Raw genomic sequence first — 20,687 nt, 5'->3', positions numbered from 1 at the left:
GAGAAAATATAGTCCAAAAATTGTCTACAGGTAAAAAAGCTGTGACAAAAAAAAACCTGCAAATTATAATTCATTTCAAATTCTTAGTTTAAAAAATACATATTTGTCTTTTTGTTGAGAGGCGCTCTCAAAAGTTGAGAGGTGCTTTTATCAAAAGAGAAGAGCAGAGAACTGTGACTACTACCTAACTTTTGATGCAGTAACAAGTTTTGGAAATGTTTTTCATCAACATGCATAAAAGTTCTCTATCACTATACACAACAGTCTGTTACCTGCCACCTTATTGCATATATCTGATTCTTATTTAAATATTTCAAGAGCATATTCTATACTTGCTTGTTTATTGGCCAATTATTAAACTGCAAACCCARGTAAATAACCACTTTATAGTTCCCAGACCACTGTCAAGCTGCAGCAAAACTGTTGCTGTCAGCATTCCTGAGTACCTTTCAGTGTCAACACACTGTCACAGGTGACTAGACTCTCTTAATGCTCAGTATTTTTTTTAACTTTATGCAAATAAATTAGGCCTAAATCTAGCAAAGCATTCAGAAATGTCTAAAAAAAAATAACTTGTTTTCTTCTGTTACCTGATCTTTATTTCTTAGCTTGTCAGGTTTTCTACATTCAGCTACATTCCACATGGAAAGAAGAGCTGGGGTCTTTCAAAGTAACCAGCATTGACCAAAGCCAATGCTAAGATACTCCTTAATCATAGAGGGACAAATGGGACACCGTTGAGCACTTTTGAAAATCTATTCTAAGTGAGGATACTACAGAAAATGCCATTTGAATTACAAAAAGCAGTAAGACCAACTCTGCTGTAACATTTTTTCTCATTCTATGGTTTCCATGTACTAAATATTGGACAATTTATACTTTGAAATGGTCAATATATATGCAGTCAATATATGTAATAGTCAATATATAAGCATGTATTTCTCATTGCTGTAACTCAAGTTTATCCTGCAGTATGCAGAAAGATGATCAAAAAGACCTTGTTCTTTGTGAGAAATAAGTTTTGGATGTCAATACTTTGCAGTATAACTGACAAGGTATGGAGGTAGTGCTGTGGCAATACGATGCCAAGCCAGAAGGAAGAACATACTAAGTTATAAAGACAGAGATATTTAGAGAGAGCCTTGGTGGCTGGATGAATAAGGCTGCTTTCCATTTTACCAGAGACTATGTCAACCATATCATGTCACAGTTCATAACAAAAAGAAATCTCCATGCTTTTCTGTACTGACTTCACAGCTGTTCATATCTGGATTGAACTTAATATCATCATTTTTTTTTTATGAAGGACTTACTGCTGTTTAAATATATGCTACATATTGCACAACAATCCAGAACACAGAATGACAGATTCATATACAGCAATTTCTGCTCTTGCCAGAAAATATATTTTCTGTTATTGACTATTGACCAACTGAATACATGGACTATTATTAACCTGAGTACTTGCACAGTGATCTTACCGATGTCGTTTTATTTCAGCTCATATTTGCTTTCCCCCTTCCTCTCTTTAGGTAAGATTGTTTATTATTTCTGTTGAGAAGGCATACTTTGGTAAAATGGATGTTAGGTACCGCATCATCTTTACAGTTCTGGGCTACCTCTTTTTAGAATAATTAGAGATTATTCTAATATTCTCTAGAATAATACATAATTATGAGAGGTACATAATTTCATTTGCTTTTGATGAAATTCACAACGTGATAGAACCAGGGTGCCATAAAGAAATCCAAGAAGTTTTGCCAGGGATTAAAAGTGATGCAAATGCAACGCTGAATAGGGAGGTGGGTGGCAAATGTGAAGTTATGCCAAAGCAAAAAGTTTAAATATAGCATTTGCTTATATGTGCACTTCACAGTCAGCCTGCAGATGTTGAACTGAATAATGAGTACTCCTTTGCATTAATGCAACTTTGAGCAAATATATATTTGTGTAGGATCTTTTAGTGTACTAGTACCTACAGCAGTGCAAAAACTGGTATATTTGGTTTAGAGCCCCGTATTAGAAGAAAGACACTGAGGTGCTGGAGTGTGTCCAAAGAAGAACAATGAAGCTAGTGGTGGGGCTGAAGCACAGRCCTTATGAGGAGAGGCTGAGGGARCTGAGGTTATTTAGGATAGAAAAGAGGAGGCTCAGGGGAGACCTTATCACTCCCTATAACTACCTGAAAGGAGGTTGTTGTGCTGAGGTGGGGGCAGTGTTTTTTCCAAAAAAAAAAAATACTAATAGAACAAAAGGAAATGGTCTCAAATTGTGGCCGGGGAGGTTCAGGTTAGATATTAACAAAAAAATCTGCACAGAAAGAGTGATCAAGCACTGGAACAGGCTGCCCAGGGAAATGTGGGAGTCACCATCTCTGGCAGTGTTCAAGAAACCTGTAGATGAAGCACTTAGGGACATGGTTTAACAGGCAGGATGTTGAAGGGTTTACCATTGGAYCCAGTGTTGAAGGTCTTTTCAAGCTATAATGATTCTATGATTCTATGCATCTATGTGAGATGCATCTATCTGTTCAAACAAAAGAAAACCTTCAAAATCCCTTTCTTGCCATATATCTTAAATCTAAAACCCAGATATTTGAAATTCTGGCAATATTTCTCATGAAATGGGCTTAAAAGCACATTAATTCTTCTCCTATCTGCAGTGGACACTGCAAACCCTTTCTTTTTCTTTGCTACTGCTAATTATGTAGATGTGGAGTAACATCAAGCTTTTCTTCAACCTCTCCTCTCTATACTTAGCAGCCACACTGCCTTGAAACTTTCCACATAGTTCATGTCTTTAATAACATTCTCATTTCTCACCTCTGTGCTCTTAATTGGTCTCTCCCTTGGTAGATGCATGTGAAACTTCTCTTTTAAGTGACTTAGCAATGCTATTTGGAGCCGAAAGATGATTTCATTTATTTGACTTGCAGCATGATGTTTGCCTTTGTCATAAGAGCGTATCATCTTTTGACTCCCATTYAGCTTGTGATCAACAATTAAGCAGTTCCTCATCCTGTATGTTAATGTGAAATATTTAACCACAAGCACAGCACATGATTTTAACTCTTTTTAAGAACTCCTTTTTTCTTGTATCTTGGAGGTAAAATTACATTTCCAACCTAAATATGTATCATAGTCTCCTTTAATGTGTGCTTGCAAGTTCCAAAGGCTTCACTGCCTCCATTCATAATACCTGTACTTATATTAAATGTTTGSGTCAGAAATAATGGGTCTGATTGTTGGTTTGGTTCGCTAACTCCGGTATTTAAAATCACCTGTGAATCCGTATTCCTAGTATTAATCATTTACATAGCCCACTAGAAACTGTTATTCCTTGTATTCATTCCAAATACAAGTATATAAACAATAACTTAMCAGGCAAAGCCTCAACAAAAGAGTTGCTGCCCTCAGTGATTTTTAGGCTTCTTTGAGTTTCTGGCACATCTGTGCAGAGGGCCAACATGAAAATCCTATTGTTAGTCCACTGTGAGAGAATAAGCTATGGAACTCAAGTATACTTGAGTTTTTTGTTAGTCTAGGTAGGTCTAATATCACTCCTGCTCATTTTCACAGAATCACAGAATGGTTAAGGTTGGAAGAGACCTCTAGAGATCATCTAGTCCAACCTTCCTGCTCAAGCAGGGACATGTAAATCATGTGGCACAGAGTGGCATCCAGGTGGGTTTGGAAGATCTCCAGAGAAGGAGACTCCACAACCTCCCTGGGCAGCCTGTTCCAGGGCTCTGGCACCCTCTCTTCCTCACATGGAGAGCTTGGCCCCTTCCTCCCTACATTCTCCCTTCATGGATTTATACATGTTAATCAGATCCCCTCTCAGCCTTCTCTTCTACAGGCTAAAAAGGCCCAACTCACTCAGTCTCTCCGCCTACGAGAGATGTTCCAGTTCCTTAATCATCTTGGTTGCTCTCCGCTGGAGCCTCTCTAGGAGCTCCACGTCCCTCTAATACTGGGGAGCCTAGAACTGTGCACGGTACTCTAGGTGAGGCCTCATTAGAGCTGAGTAGAAGGGCAGGATCCCTGCCCTTGACCTGCTGGCAACACTGCCCCTGATGCAGTCAGGATCCCATTGGCCTTCTTGGGCACGAGGGCACACTGCTCACTCATGGTTAACTTGTCAGCCAGGACTCCCAGGTCCCTCTCTGCAGAGCTGCTCTCCAGCAGGTGGACCCCTAATCTGTACTAGTGTCTGGGGTTGTTCCTCCCCAGGCGCACAACCCTGCACTTGTCCTTATTGAACCTCATGAGGTTCCTCTCTGCCCAACTCTCCAGCCTGTCCAGGTCCCTCTGAATGGCAGCACAGCCCTCCGGAGTGTCGGCCACTCCACCCAGCTTGGTATCATCTGCAAACTTGCTCAGGGTGCACTCAGTGCCCTTGTCCAAGTCATTGATGAACAGTCCAAGTTTTTCCTCTGGTGATGTCACAACAAGTCCTTGTTATCAGATAAAAGAAGCAATTAAATTCAGAACTTCAATCTAAGCCAAACCGCTGAAGAAGTGAAAAGCTTCTAGATTAACCTCTTAACAATCAATCTTTAGAAAAAGCAATTTGTATTTGCTAGTAAAGATAACGCCTACACATGAAAATTCCTTCATATAGGGTATGTGGTATCTTTTATTTATTTCTAAACAGAATTACTGCACTGGGCCAAAATCTACTCTTTCTGGAGCTTGCCTTAGTAAATCTTAGCATAATCTGTAATGAACTCAACTTATTTGCTCTTTAGGATAAACTTTTCTAGGATGTCTTCACTCCGGCCAGCAAAAGGCAATGTAGAATACATATGTACAGAGATGCTTTGGTTTTAAGATCATGTGTTCCTGTTGCATATTAACTAGATTACTCAATTTGCTAAAATCAGTTCTCTCAACAGCTAAGATGCAATTATGGTTGTTTTGTGATCTCTTCCTTCAATAGTGTTGACATAGTTGTACTTTGACCAAACTTCCACACACCTCACATGACTCCAGCAACTCTTTCTAAGGAGAGATTTGCTGTAGCATATGTTTGCTATTTTACTATCACTGACTGCAATGATAATAGACTCACTTATTGCTGGAATTTCAATTTTGATAGTCCTTGATCTGTTCATGCATCTCAGAAGTACCATACAACATGAATATACATTACACTTTCTACTTCCGTGGCTGTCCTTCTACAGGGAATTGAGTTTGAATTTATCTGTGCAAGTCTAGATATATCACAACTAAGGCTCCTCAGCCCTAATTACCTAACCGCAAAACTACAGAAAAACAGCAAGGTGGCCCACTAGTACGAAAGCTAAAAGATAAGATAAAGGGAGGGAAATGAAGAATCACGTTGCTGCAATAGAACTTTCAGTCAAGTGACTAACAGAATGAAAACAAATAATAAATTCCTGTACAAAAAAACGTGTTAGGAACATTGTTATTGATATGCTGTGCTGCCAGGAGAACACCAGGCYGAAGTCCTAACCCAGATTTCAGTGTGTTGTCTAGATCTGTTGCAACCCTGAGTTGAGTTAGGTGTGTTATGGCAGAAGGTGGGTGATAGTACCAGCTAATATGGAAGGTTAAGACTGATCAGTCTTCCATGCTTAGTGTTCTTGGACTCAGAGACAATCATGAGAAATGCCAGAAGCCAATATCTCCTGTTCTGGGAAAAAGAATGGAGAATACAGGTTAAAACTAAGAGTGAGAGTATCTTAGGTGATGTTAGAGTCTAGGTTATATGTGTGCATATGTTTTTTCATAGTCCATTCTCTCTTTTTTCCTGATTTCTGCAGCACCCTTTCTTCCATGTTCTCTGTTTCTGATATAATAGTAATAGTTTGAGATACTGTTTCTGTCTTACTGTCATTTTTTAACAGCTACCTGCTGTGGTAGGATTCACTTTTCTCTCTTTCACGGGGATGTCCTGCATTTTTTCTAGAAGTGAATATAACTTGAATGGATTATTCTGTGACACATGAAAGAAATATAGCTGTAAAGAAAAGAGGTTGCAAACTAGAGTGATTAAAGTCCTAGCCTTGCAGCACACAATCTGCAAGCACATCACAGTGTGCAGATTCTGCAAATTGAGCCCTGCCGAGCAGTGTGGATTGCTAATCCATCTTCATTCTCCCTCAAGCACATTGCCATGCTATAACTGTACTCTGCAAAGTGTGAGAATAAACCAGCTGTGTATTTTCAGTATCTTGCATTTTATCAAGAAAATTCAGAATTTGGCAGAATATACCAGCATTGGTTCTGTCTTACCTCAAGACAGTGATTGTCAAAGTAGAGTAGAAATGCAGTTTTGAAAAGCAGGTCTCGTATCCTGCTTCTAAGTGAATTGATGGTTGCAAGAGCAGACTAAGCTGTCTGAGAGATTAATCTGCTATATTCTTGCTTTAGTTTGAAACTTCTTCCATCCCGCAAATGTAATAGTGAAATTAAGGTTTAATTATATTCTGTTTACTATTCAAAAGAGCTGGTCACTGCAATGTGTTCTCATTCATTAACATCTCACTGTCCTTGTAGTTTAACATACTCTCAGTTGTCTAGTGTATTCATCTACTTTTTTTCACCACATGCATTGGCATCTCAGTGTGTATTCATGACACACTTTCCATTCCACACATAGCGTTATTCTTTAGCCATTTTGCTTACCCATATATATAGGAACATTTCAGAGTTCCTAAAGGTAGAACACTTTATAGTTTTTTCCATTATAYTTACTTTGCATCTTAATGTTATAATACTGTAAACATTGCAAGAGCTATCCTGCTCGCACGTAAGTAGTAATCAAAAAAAAGTGAAATCTCCTCTGATTTTACTTTTTTTTTTACTTTAAATTGCCATTACAAGACAAGGATGCAAAGAAGTAAAGGCCACAGGAGTTCATGAAGGTTACAATCAAGTAATTCTGGGACATGTCTTACTGCAAAAGAGTCTGAATTCTGTAGAGATATGGAAGACCCTATAAGCTACATATTTTGGGCCACCTATCCATTGGGTCCAAGAAAGAAAATTGTCAGTGGTAATAGAAACAGTTGATCAAACATTGATCCAAATTATTACCTTGTAAAGACTTCTAGACCTCAGTATAATCTTGTAATTAATATAACTGACCTTAGTGGTTTAGGTCAGACATACCTGAAAGTGGGATGATACAAAGGTTTTATCTCTTCTCAGGAAATTATGTTACTGACTAAAGCAAGGAATGACACTATTTAATGAAGATTCTAATAATTCTGTGAATACTGGGATCATGAAGAATATTATGCATTTGTCCTTTTAATGAGAAATTGTCCATATTAACCACAAGAAAAGGCATTCTTACTTGCAAAGAACATATATATTATTTTCATGACTATTTTTTTCTTGGTAGTTGGGGAGCCATCATAATCCATAATTTAAGACCTGTGACAGCTAATGCAGTCTAACATTCTTCTGCTATGAGCTAGATAGAAAGCTCAAAGCCATTTCTCATATTTCACCTCTGGTTTCACTGTACACCAGCAATGAATTTAAACTAACTGTAATCTGCAGGTAAACTGCTGTATTAAGATTGTATAAAGTACACCCAGGCTGATCTTTTTTCTCTTTGTTGTGGTATGGTCACTGACAACTGGAAAGGAGATCTGTTACCACTGCTACAGAGTCAAATTCCTTCCACCCTTTATATGGCAATAAATGACAACTATACACAGGGCAAACCAGGGTAACATCAAGGTGAATTGGATCATATTCAGGCAAGGAGAAAATAAATTAATTTTAATTTGGAAAATATAGTATCTTTTAGCAAAATATTGCACAATTTTGTAGTCATCAGTCAGGTTAACTAGACTAATTTCCTCCTCCACTTAGGTTATACAAAAATGTAAGCTTGCATTATGTAAAAATGCAAACATGAGGCTAYTGCAAAGCTTTGGAACAGGGACAGGACTAGAAAGAATTTTCGTTTAATGTGTAATCCTCTTTCTTTTCACAATAATATAAAGAATCATAAAGGATTAAAGTGCACAAAAGCTTATTATTCCTAACTTGTGATAAGCCATCAATTAGTCAACAATTACAACTTTTCAGAGAAAATGTATTGACATCAAGTTGATTTTGAAGGGCTAGGATGTTGGGTGTGCCTCTGTTAGCATTCCACTTCAGATCAGAAGTGCACTTTTGAAACTAGCCTCTCAACCATCACCTATCATCATACTTTGGTTCACATTAAGGAGCAGTCTGGGCATGAACAAACTGGATCCTTTGGGGCTGTTCTAAACTCGAAATTGCACCTACCCACTGATAGATGTTCAGCCTGCTGGACCAGACATTGAGTTGTTAGGTCATACTGAACAAATACCTGGGTCTCAACACCCACTGGTTCACCTTCTAGATCCACTTCCATTGCATCACTTGGATTTTTGAAACCCAAAATTGTGACATAAAATTCCCCCTTCCTTTTTTTTTTGGCTTGAAAGATCTGTAAAACTTACCTACATCCTCTTTTAGATGTCTCGTGTGCTTCCCAGTTCTGACCAGTAGTGCTTTCACAGAAGGCTAAAATAAAGGAATAAAAAATGTTTCTTAGAGCAAAGATAAATAAGAAGAAAGAGAGAGGAACGAGGWCAGTACTGCATTTGAGTAATGCTTTCTCTAAAGTGGAGTTACTGACTTATAAAAGGCTGCAGGCTGTATTTACAGGAAATCATGAAATAATATTTAAATATTAATTTTTAGATGAAAATTACAGTGCCAGTCAAGTGTGTTAATTAAKTAGCTTTTAACAGATTAGATGCAATCAAATTCCTGCTAAAGTAAATTGCAACACCAGAAGGTCCCTGATTATTACATACATTCCATGTACTATTGTAACATAATTCTTTGTCAAATATTTGGGAGATAGAAGTTGTTCTAAAGCATTAGTAAATTGTTAAATAATTTAGAGAGTAGATTTTCTAAGAGAAAAAAAAAACAAAAAAATGAAACATAGAAAAGCAGAAAGATAAAGAGATGCAAGACATGGAAAACCTATCCTAGGGAGCAGAAAAGAAATCACAAAGAAAATTCCAATAGAAAGGTGAAACCACACTCCATTGCTCTACAAAATTGATAAATGTCTTGATAAAACAGTGAAAGAATGTCTATAGTGTGAACTATTATATGATTTAATTTCATAAATAAAATTATTTTTAACAAAAAAAAATTAATTAATTTTTGTTAAGGAAATTAAAGATCCTAACTTTTAAATTACATATCCATAATAATAGACGGAAGAGTTATGTTAACAGGTCTTGTGGCTGTATCAGTTTATATTTCTCCTCTCAATTTAGTGGAAAAATCTAGGATAAGCGCATCACAGATGGAATCCAGAACACTTGYATTAAAAAAAGTTGAAATGATAACAATTCTTTTACAAATAAGGATGAGAGTCTATGGAAAGWAATTATCTTACTTCAGGTGTCTACAGTATGAACAATATACTAACCAGATAACTATTCACCTATATGTTCTTTATAACAGATAGAGATTAACAGGTAGATAAATTTCACACCTAATCCAGTCTATWTTAGGAATCTAGTTACAAGTGCTATACATCAGTTTCAAGGAAACAGAGAAAAAAAATATTTCTAACAAACAGAACAAAAATAGTAAAACTTACTTGAAAATGTTTTTTGAGTTCCCTGTAGTTTTTCAATGTCAATATAAAAGTTAAATTTTCAGATTGTTTTGAAACAAATAATCTGTAAAAGGTTTTTAAATTGGGTTAACTGAAATAGGTTGCTTCAGCTTTTATAATATTCTCTATTTCTTTTTGTAATGAGTGAGCAAATATTGAAATAAAAAGATATTTTAAACTGGAAGATTTTTTTTTTATTTGATAACTTTTGATTTGATTTGATTTGATTTGTTACCCTGACAACTTCAAAAGATACTCTGCTACAGTGCCTCTGGCCTCAAGGACCTGGGAAACATTTTACCAGTAGAAACAGAATTTTTTCCTGTCCTTAGTGATCAGACTTTCTRTCTCACTGAGTTGGGCAACCACAGTTTTCTTAGTCTTCCTTTTACTGGCAATGTACTTATTGCCCTTCACATCACCACTACTTTCAACTCAAGCTGAGTTTTGGCTTCTCTTAATCAACCCTAGCATGCTTGGACAAAATGTTTGTATCCCTTCTAAACAGCCTATCCTCATGTCTGTCCTCTGCAGACTTTCTTTATTACATTTGAGATGATTCAGAAATTTCCCACTCAACCATGCTGATGTCTTCTAACTTGCTCTAACTTTCCTACAGTAGAGTGGAGTCTCACAACTAACTCCAGTTTGACTCAATGGATTCAGATACAAACAAACTTCAAATTGAATTCAAACCTCAGGGTTATCCCCCCCATATAGGTATGGGCCTGTAATGCTACTACAGAAGAGACATCTTATGTAAAACACAGCAGAATTATATGCCTGCCCAAGAAATAAGACTATACTTGAAGAGAATCAGAATAGCATTTTTCTTATAATGCTAAGCAATCTCAGCACTTTTTATTGGCACCTGATTGAATGGACTTCATTGATTTTATAAAATTTCTTCTCTTTTCTTTCTGTGTGTTTGTGATTCRCTTAGTCACTTGGAGTCTGGTTGAGCAACCATTCAGGCTGGTGAGCAGTTACAAGCACAACTGTTCCACTGAAGTTTGGTGAGACTGTTTGGTTGACTCACTCTTTACCACTTGGCAGCAAGCTGCCCTTTTTTGGTTATGCAGTTTTTCAATGGTACCAAAATCAAAATGCACTCTTCTGCAAAACTCAGCACAATTTGCTCTTTGTGAAACAAGGCTGCAGTTTCTAGACCAGGAAGGAAACTCTTGGTAAAATAATGTTTTAGTGGTATGACTTAAGTTACTGACAAGCAGGTGCTAATGTCCACATCCTTTATTATTCTCCTCCCCCTCCCCCTCCAAAAAAAAGTGGGACTATGAAGTCCTGCCTGGGAACAGACAACATTTTATCTTTTTAATAGAACTAAAGCCAAAGCTACACAGAGCCAGTCCAGAACAGCACACTTCTTCAAAATATTGGGGAACCTCATTTACTCCATTTACTTGTGCATAAAGCAGAGTTATTTAAAAGAGAAATGAGGTGAAAAAGTGATAGATCCTTGAGTGCAAGCACTCAAAGCCTCGCTTAGAGACTCAAGATCAGCTCCCTCCCCCACACAGAGGAAGGATCTATCCCACACCTAGAGGAGCAGCCCAACCAGCAAGCTATTAATTTTCCATCCATGAATCAGTTCCTAGCAATGGAAAGAGCTGAAGCTGAAGCACTTCAGATTTTTTCTGTAGTGAATTTTCCAAAAAGCACATTTTCTCATTTTCAGTTGTTGTTCTTGTTTGTTTGTTTGTTTTGGCCAGTCATAATTTTAGATAAAAGGAATCATACAAACAGAAACAATCATACCTATCCACTTTTAGGGGAAAAGATTGAAAAAAAATTGACCCATGGATTCACCTAAAGCTGATTTTCTGAGACTCTTAGCAGAGTCTCAGCTTCCTTTAATAAACAGGGGTCAAATCAAGCTTCTGAAMCATTCTTATGCTGGCTGGGTACAATTTCAATCTCAGCTTTCATATTACATGATAAATTCAAGTGGTATGTCTGTAATTCCTCCAGATTTACTTTGGTTTGAGTCAGATCAGAATGAAGTCTATCATCTCTTTGGTGCTGGGGAGGTGGGAGAGGGCTGCTTATTTGTTTGCTAGAAACAGAATTGTGCAAATCATTCTAAATGAATAATTTGATTTAATTTTATTCATATTCATAATACTTTTACTAAAGACCTATACAAATCTATGAGGCTCAGCATTGGTAAAGACACAGGAACATAAAGTCTTGATGTCTCTACCCTGTCTTTCAAAGCATAGCCTCAGTTATCAGATACTCCCTGTACTGTCCCTGTGTGCAGATCTTCACAAAAAATATCAGACATTGACTGCTCCTTAGTTTATGTTCCACTAAATCTTTATGTTTTCTGTAGACAAGCCAAATGTATGCCTTTCCATACTACCAGAATGTACACTGTCTCCCCTTAAAATACCATTTTACCATACCTCAGACCACTCTGAGTCTGTTTTGCATGGGAACTATTAAAGAGATTTGCTGTAAGACCTGAAAGCCCTCCGAGTTTGCCTTAGTCTAGTTACTAAGTTAAGGGTTTTATACAGGAAGGAATGTGTTTTTGACAGGACAAGACATCCATAGGGCTTTAGATTGCACCTTGACCCTATTCTTGAAAGGCAGTGTTGAACCATTTGAATGAAGGTGGACAACCAGCTACAGTAAGGTAATTCACCCATGAAAGACAAATATATGAGATTATGGCACTGCTCCTGAACCTAGCTAGGCTTGGTTCTGTACTGCAGTGAAATGCAGCTGACCAACCTTCTACAGTTTTCCCTTCCTTCCATGCCATGTCTTGGCTTCCAGAGGACTGAAGGAATGCATGTGCCCAAAGGTTACATRTTAAGACTTCAATTTAAAACGATTAAAGAAAATTACTTATATGGAAAATTCTGAGAGATCCATATATGTTTGTCACCTGGAGGAAAGAGAGAATCCTGATCCGTGGCACTGACCAGGGAAGTGCAGAAATTCAAACACAGAGGATATTAGATCTACCAAAGATAATCAGCTTTTACAGGAACGCAATTTCCCTCATGGTTTATTGCTCAAGATGATTATTGTAAAAAAGTTACATTTACATTGCTTTCCCAAGCAATTTCCAAAATAAACTATTCTAGATACAAAGCTGTTAACTCAGTGTAACTGTAGACACCATAAAAGCATGGTTAAACACCATAAAACCAGGCAGAAATATGTTCAGCCTGATTGTTTAAATATTAGCAACTGAAGTGCGCTAGTTCTCATCTGTTTGCGCTGAGCCTGAGTATCTAATCTCATCCCTTCCTCAGGCTTTTTCTCCCATTTTGCTGTGGATATTACCTGTTGGGAAAAGGTGAGAGGGAAGCACCACCCTTCTGCTCTGTTTCAGCAGGCTCAGGGCTGGCCTCTACCTGGCCTCAGAGCCAGATCAGATGCCTCAGACTGAAAAATTGGAATTTTCCTCCCCTACACAGTCTATGAACTGTGGGCTAATTTGGGGATCCAAATTTAGTAGGGACTCTGAGCCCCTGGCTCCTTTGAAGAGAACTCCCAGAGGGGTATAATGTAGGGAAATGACATACAGAAACTGTGGAGACGTGTCTAAATCTACTGTTTAGGTCCCAGACAAGAAAAAAATGGTCAGTAATAACTATCAGAGTACTCCAGATTTGTGCTGCTCAGAGGCAGCTTTGTGCCCAAAAGAAGCACACTGCATGGAGCTAACACAAGAGGAGAATGGAGGCTCCTTCTCTGAAAAAAAAAGAAKGGAAACTTCAGGTTCTGAAACAGGTTGTGCTCACTGGGTCTAGCCTGAAACAATTGCCATGTAAAAGAAGATTTTAATCTGCAGAAATATTTTCAATGGTCACTGTTTTTTTTAATTCAAATTAAATATTCAGATAATAAAACAAAAGATATTGGTTGTCCTATAAACAATAAGAAGACAGAACTACCTGGTTTAGTAGGTACTTAAAAATAATACTGCATAACTCACAAATGAAGTAAATGAAACACTTCCCAGGAATTTTCACCACTCTTTTGGCTGATATTCCTAAAGACATTTGAACAATTTTTGACAGGCATTGCTACTGCTGGCTTCATTCAGGTTGGCCAGAGTCCAGCTAGGTCTTCTGTCCAAGTCAAATGACCAGCAATGATCATTCACCACTGAATCATTCAGTTCTGCTTCTACTTTTTYATTCTACTACAGAGCACAAAATTCCTTTTGTTCATAAGAGGTTCAAGGTTTAGTTTCCATGCCCATGTGTAACTGTCTCTGAATAATAGAGGCTTTCGGATCCTCATAGGTAGTTTGATTAAGTATCCTTATTCACAGCAGGAATACTCACCTCAAGAAATGTCAACTTGTAAACATTTCAGTAAAAATGTTGCGATTTTTCATAGAATTTTATAGCACGAARAACTTTTATTTTCACTGTGTGGCTACAGCAAACCCTATTATTAAATATCTGTAACAGTTTTTTCTGACCTCTAGAATCATAGAGAAAATCTTAGAATCATTATGATTGGAAAAGACCTTCATCAAGTCCAAATGTAAGCACTTCAACATCATGATTGCTAAACCATGTCTCTAAGCGCATCACCTACGCATTTCTTGAACATTGCCAGAGATGGTGACTCCACCACTTCCCTGGGCAGTCGATTCTTTCCATGCAGAAATTCTTCCTAATGTCTAACCTGAACCTCCCTRGTGCTACTTGAGGCCATTTCCTCTTGTTCTATCCATAGGTATTCTGGAGATCGACCCCTGACTCACTATAACCTCAAGTAGTAGAGGGTGATAAGGTCTCTCCTGAGCCTCTTCTTCTCCACGCTAAACAACCCTAGCTCCCTCAGCAGCTCCAGCCCCTTCACCAGCTTTGTTCCCCTTCTTTGGACACGCTGCAGCAACTCCATGTCTTTCTCGTAGTGAGGGGCCAAGAATGAACACGGTATTCAAAGTGCAGCCTCACCAGTGTCAAGTACAGGGGGACGATCTCTTCCTTCATCCTGCTGGCTACACTGTTCCTGATACAAACCAGGAGGCTGTTGGCTGCCTTGRCCACCTGGGCACACTGCTGKCTCCTGTTCAGCCAACTGTCAAACCACCCCCCAGATCCTTTTCTCCTGCTCAGCTCTTCAGCCACTCTGCCCCAAGCCTGTTAAACTATGATAATGTGACTATGCTGCTCAGGCAAGAAGTTCCTGACCTGCAACAGTCTTGATCATGCCAGGTCAACACACATACACACAAAAAAAGTCTGGAAAATTCATATATATGAGAAATCTGAAAAATAATATCCATTTCACTTTGTTAGTGAACTTATAAACAAAATAAATGAAATTTTAAGGAAAGATTTTGGTTTAGTATCTGAATATTAATTGAAACCATCTCTTTTCTGCAAAAAAGAGGGGAGCTGAAAATTCACAGYAAAAAATAAAATGGAATATGATGTCTGTCCTTTCTCGGCAAGCTGTAGTACTTATATGGAGTTCTTCTTTCCAGCTTTGCTTATAGCTCAATTAAAGAAACTGTGTTAACTGATATTCTGTAAGCTGGAATGACATTCCGGTGGCCTTCAAATTTCTCTGATATATAAGAGAACAATCAGTACTACTATATTTACAGCATATAATATTTACAGTATATAAATATAGTATACTATATATTCAGTATATAATTATATCATAAGTATATATATCATTATATACAAAACAATATATGTTATATAATTATAATTGTTCTCTTATAAACTTGTATGTTTATAATATATTATATACTTTAAAAAATAGTAAATATAGTAAATATATTATTCTGTTGAGRCTATTTGAATTCCATGACTCTGGACTCTAGACTAGACTCTAGAGTAATGRAATTCAAAGTGTTTTAAATGAATTTTTCTCTCACCTGCTACTCAATCTCTAGTCCAAATGCTAATTTRCTATCACAGCCAGACATCAAGTCCATTGCTGAGGAATACCCAGCATCTAATAATAGAAGAACTTCTTCTTTTATCAAACTTTAAATTCTGGGAATTGATAGATATCTTGTAGGTCTATCAAAAATATACTAAAACAATGAACACATTAGGGATATCCGGGTTGGATTTGATATGAAGTCTCATATATTTAAGAACTGAATAATATTTCTGTCCTGCATGATTAGTAGCATTATGGTATAAATTATGTCTGAAATCGAAAGTCTTTCTCTTCACATCAAACAGAAKTAGACTGGACTTAAGTTGGTAAACCAAAAACTCTTCCACAAATGCTCAACTACACCTATATGAGCTATCCTAATGTGAGAAACAGTGTCAGGCTATTCCCAATTATATGTCCTCTCAGGGTAATATTGCTACAAAACTGCACATCCTGAATGAAATCACAAGCCAAGCTCTGGATTGATGTTTACAGTCCTCAAAACCTATCACTTCCAGTAGTGTTTGGTGGGGGGACGGCTGAGGACGATTTTTGTCTCAGAGGATTAGATTGTGGCTTGGTGCTTTGTGGAGCTCCAGTAGGTTGTACTAGTACAACTGATAATGGGAGATGATTCCACATTATTTAGGATAGCTCCCGTCTTTTTTTTTTCCTGGTGAGTTTCCAACATTCTTGTAAATTATGATTTTTATTTCTCTGTTTAATGTAATGTGGATCTCCTTAGAGGCCATTTCATTTTAGATGAAAGGCATAAAGGTTTTCCTCCTGTTACTAGGAGTACATTTAAAGATCTCTTCTTCTGATCTCAGCGAAATAAGTAGAAATCTCTTTAACTTCAGTGAATTGAATTTCCTGAAACAATAGAATTCCTGACTGCACTTGACTTGAAAATTTAGCTAGACAGTCTTATGTAGGCTCCCTAAAAAAGGCCAGTTGCTTCAAAGATGTAACATTCCCATCTGTCTCATCTTGGCCTTTGCTTAAAGTTATACAGGCAGCTGTTTTAGACTGTGTATAACAAACTTTTGAAGAAGTGTAATAAAGATAGACAATACAGTAACTGTATTGCTGAAATTACAGAAAGCAAACTTCCCTATATCCCTCCGGTTTCACTGATGGAATAATAAGAGTAGAGAGAGTCAAAGCTGCCTGCTAGCTGTGGCATGACATCAACAGGGAAGTCAACTGAAAAATTTGTTTAACGTGGCTTCATTTACCTCTTAGAATAATGATGCCATTACAGTAACACCACTAAAAACATGAGTCATGTCCATTGCCACATGCAGCTCTCAGGAGCTATATAAGCATTACAGCTGTGCTCTTGGCAGGCAGCAGATCRAACACTTCTGGCTTCAGCGAGGCTCCTTGGCAAGGCGGAGCATGATGCACTACCTCTTACTTTGTGCTGCTCTCCTCTTACCTCGGAGTTCTGCTTTTYCGACACCATCTATACAACAATCACAAGGCTCCACAGACTTAGAGCGCATAAAGGTATGTTACCAGTGGCGCAATGCAGCTGTRTTTTGAATAACCTGATTATTTTTCTTAGAGGTTTGACAGAACTACTACATTCCTTTCATGTTTATTTATATCATCTTATATTACATTAGCACAACCATTACAAATATATTCATGAGCTTTGCAGAAGTGACAGAAAGCAGTTTAAAGTTGCTGACTGACTTAGACTCTAGTTTGCAGACTTTTAAGTCTAATTTGCAAAAAGAATCAAGTTCAACCTAGTGAATTAAGAGGGGCATGTCATTTTAAAAATATCTCAGTAACATTATAGATACTACCTTGAAGGTGTGGGTATAAAAGCTTGGTAAAAAAATAATATTTGAAAGGATTGCTTTTTTTTACAGTGCCTTGATGCTATTGCAGTTCTTTGTATACATGTTACCCTATAATATATGAGGTGGCATTTGGTAAATTAAAAGGGAAGAAAAAATACAATTAGAAATTAATAGCAGCAATATTTGCAGGACAATGAAACAATGCTATCAAATATAAAATGCAGTTACTGAAAGATCACAGGCATACCTACTAATTTTTATTTCCCTATTCTTCTTTCAGGTATATCTTGATAAGTTCTTTCCMCTTTTTAGTAGAACAGATACCCAAAGCTTAGAAGACAGGATTAAAACAATGCAGAGTTTTTTCCATCTGACTGTAACTGGAACATTAAATGCAGAAACAAAGGAAATAATAAACCAGCCCAGGTGTGGAGTCCCTGATATAGCAAATTACAAATTTTTTCCTGGAAGTCCAAGATGGAAAAGCAAGTATTTGACTTACAGGTCAGTGGCATTTCAGCTTTTATAGGGAAAAGGACGACTGCTTAGTATCTAACTATGAGAGGTTCCTTCATATCTAAATGTTTAAATAGTATTAATCTGTTTCTTTTCACTGCCAGGATTGTTAATTATACACCTGATTTACCTCGAGCAACAGTGGATGAAGCAATAAGAAAAGCTTTCATGGTATGGAGTGATGTGACTCCACTGCAGTTCAGAAGAGTTTATTGGGGACAGGCAGACATCATGATTGCATTTGCACGTCGTGGTGAGACTAATTCTTTCATTTTTAAAGTGCAATGCATTTTTAAAGTGCATATTTGACTTAGAGCACACATTTTTATAGWTAGAACTTTAAGAAAGATCAAAGAGTTTAAAATTACTCTGAGGTTTGCATGGTTTACCTTCACTTCATCATGACATCGAATTTATTGATCTATTTTATTTCTTTGATAATAAATTGATTAATAAAAATAAAGAAATCTAATTTATTTAATATTAAGAAGTAGCTTTATCCTCATGAAACCACTAGACAATCACTTGGGTGTTACATTTGTGAAAAAAAATTTAGTTCTGGAATGAGTCTCCTAAATCTCGATATGTAGGGCTATGTCTGCCCTGACATAGCCCTGAATAGCCTTGACGAGTAGTTCAGACTAATAGGAAGAGATCTCTAGAACAMATTGGCTAGTTCTGAAGATCCAGCATTCATAGGATTCATATTTCAGCCAGGTTTCCCTCCGTCTAGTTCTGGTTAAGTCTGGTTCCCTGAACTAAACTACCTTTGGCAATTGGGGTGCATTTGGTTTGTACTTGCAGAGGGAAAGGGATTTTTTCAGGGCAGATGTAAATATTTTATCCTGACAGCTTTTATACTCAGGGTAGGTAAAGATAACATCCCATACAAGTCACGTGAGTGCAGGATAGTGCATACCCCAAAGCTAAGGACTAAATGGACTATCTATCAAAATGGGTTTTCTATCAAAAATCTTTGGCTTCCACTAAAATCACTGCAAGAGTGGATGTCTACAACTGAAGTWGCCCAACACTTCCAACAGTGAAAAATTTCAGGTCTTTATACCATTATCRAGCCTTTAATATCATTGCTGAAATAATCTCTGAACACTTCTCAAAATCACATTTTTGGAAATGTGGTTTTCAGAATTTTTTTTCAGTGATTTCTGATTCATGCACAAAGACAGGTCTGCCAAGGAAAAAAAATAGTAAACAGTTTTGCAAGTAAGTTAGTTTTGTCATACATAAGTTTTGAASTTCAGTCATGAATTTGGGGAGTGTTTCCTACTCCTTGCTTGATTTTAAAATCTTATCTTTCTTCTATTTCAGGAAACTTTAGTAAGAAGTGAAAATGCACAACTAATRTAAAAAAGTGGCCTGTGTCAAGTTGCTGAATTTGAACACTGCAGCTAATGCCCTCTAATGACATTTCTTTCTTTTCCAATGCAGAGCATGGTGATGGAAGTCCTTTTGATGGAAAGGGTAACATACTAGCTCATGCTTTTGCACCTGGACCTGGGATAGGAGGAGATGCTCACTTTGATGAAGATGAAGTGTGGTCAGAGAGCAATCGAGGTAAAACCCATATATCTGTATGAAAAGAGGCAGAGTAAATACATAAATCACAAGAACAAAGTCATACAAAATGCTTTTCACAACAGCAATATTTMTTTTTTTCTTTTCAACTACATTTCTGAAGTACTCCATTTCTTTAGCAGTTACATAATGACTGTTACATCAGGATTTTAAACACCTTCAAAGGTAAAACAAGGGCTGTGACCCTCTGTTTTCAACATAAAGTATGAAAAGGTACAATGAATGACTTGTGGGAATAAGCTTTTCTAACAAGAGAGTTTAAAAGAAACTTAGGGACTCTTCAGACCTATTCATGGTATCAGCGTGTATTTACTAAAATATTGGARTTAAGCAGGAAAATTCCATTTAAAAATGTCAAAACTCTGTAGCTTTATTTCAAGGGAATGAATGGTGCAAATTCTCCCTCTTTTTCAGACTCTATGCTAAAAAGAAATGTCACGTCTTTAATACTGTTTCCTATGCTTCTGTGCTGTAGGAGTTAATTTGTTCCTTGTTGCTGCTCACGAATTTGGCCACTCTCTGGGACTCGGCCATTCAAATGTCCGTGGTGCTCTGATGTACCCTACRTACATGTATATGAACCCCAAAACCTTCCGGCTTTCAGAGGATGATAAGCGAGGAATTCAGAAGTTATACGGTAAATTCATAATGAGATTAGATTTTCAAGACATAACCTACAGCACTACAGCTTTCACTACTCTCCGTGATTGCAAGGGCCTCCTCATATTACACAAATCAAGTAAGGGAAGAATATTGTGGGGAAAAAAAGCCATTCTGACACATTCATCCACTGCCATTTCTGTATTGCTGCTCACAGAGCAGCAGGGCAGACAGCCTGGCACATTGATTTTGACTCTAACTGCACATTGCAGAACAAATCCTGAGGACCTTGCTCAGTAAAGGAGCCACTTAAACGAGTGGGGCTACTGCCRGAGTAAGGTATTACTCCCCAAGAGCTACTGTCCTTCTCACCAAGTCAGTGGCACAGCTCAGTGGATATGAAAACTACTCTGCATTAGCAATGGGATTGATCCCATGGTGTAAATTTTGCTTGAGGTACTTTAACCATAACCTTTCTCAGGCCATGGAAGAGGAAAAACAATTAGAATAAAATATAGTTTTCTGAAGTGTCCATTTCCAGTATAATGAATCTGGTTTTTGTTTCCTTCCAACAGGACGCAAATCTAAAAATTCTTGAAAAAG

General features: G+C 37.3%; 1 protein-coding gene across 1 annotated transcript; it reads left to right on the top strand.

The window, feature by feature from the left end:
• The first annotated feature begins 16,962 nt into the window (after positions 1-16,962).
• MMP7 (matrix metallopeptidase 7) lies at positions 16,963-20,682 on the top strand. The gene is made up of 6 exons (XM_026034971.1): positions 16,963-17,070; positions 17,653-17,876; positions 17,993-18,141; positions 19,338-19,463; positions 19,960-20,223; positions 20,660-20,682. Exons 1-6 carry the CDS (start codon positions 16,963-16,965, stop codon positions 20,680-20,682), a joined length of 894 nt encoding a protein of 297 aa, XP_025890756.1.
• The last annotated feature ends 5 nt before the right edge of the window (positions 20,683-20,687 follow it).

Source organism: Nothoprocta perdicaria, unplaced genomic scaffold (genome assembly GCF_003342845.1).
Source record: "Nothoprocta perdicaria isolate Ctin4 unplaced genomic scaffold, notPer1 scaffold_153, whole genome shotgun sequence".
Taxonomy (NCBI): Eukaryota; Metazoa; Chordata; class Aves; order Tinamiformes; family Tinamidae; genus Nothoprocta; species Nothoprocta perdicaria.
The sequence above is the reverse complement of the archived record's forward strand: the minus strand, read 5'-3'. Positions and strand labels throughout refer to the sequence as shown.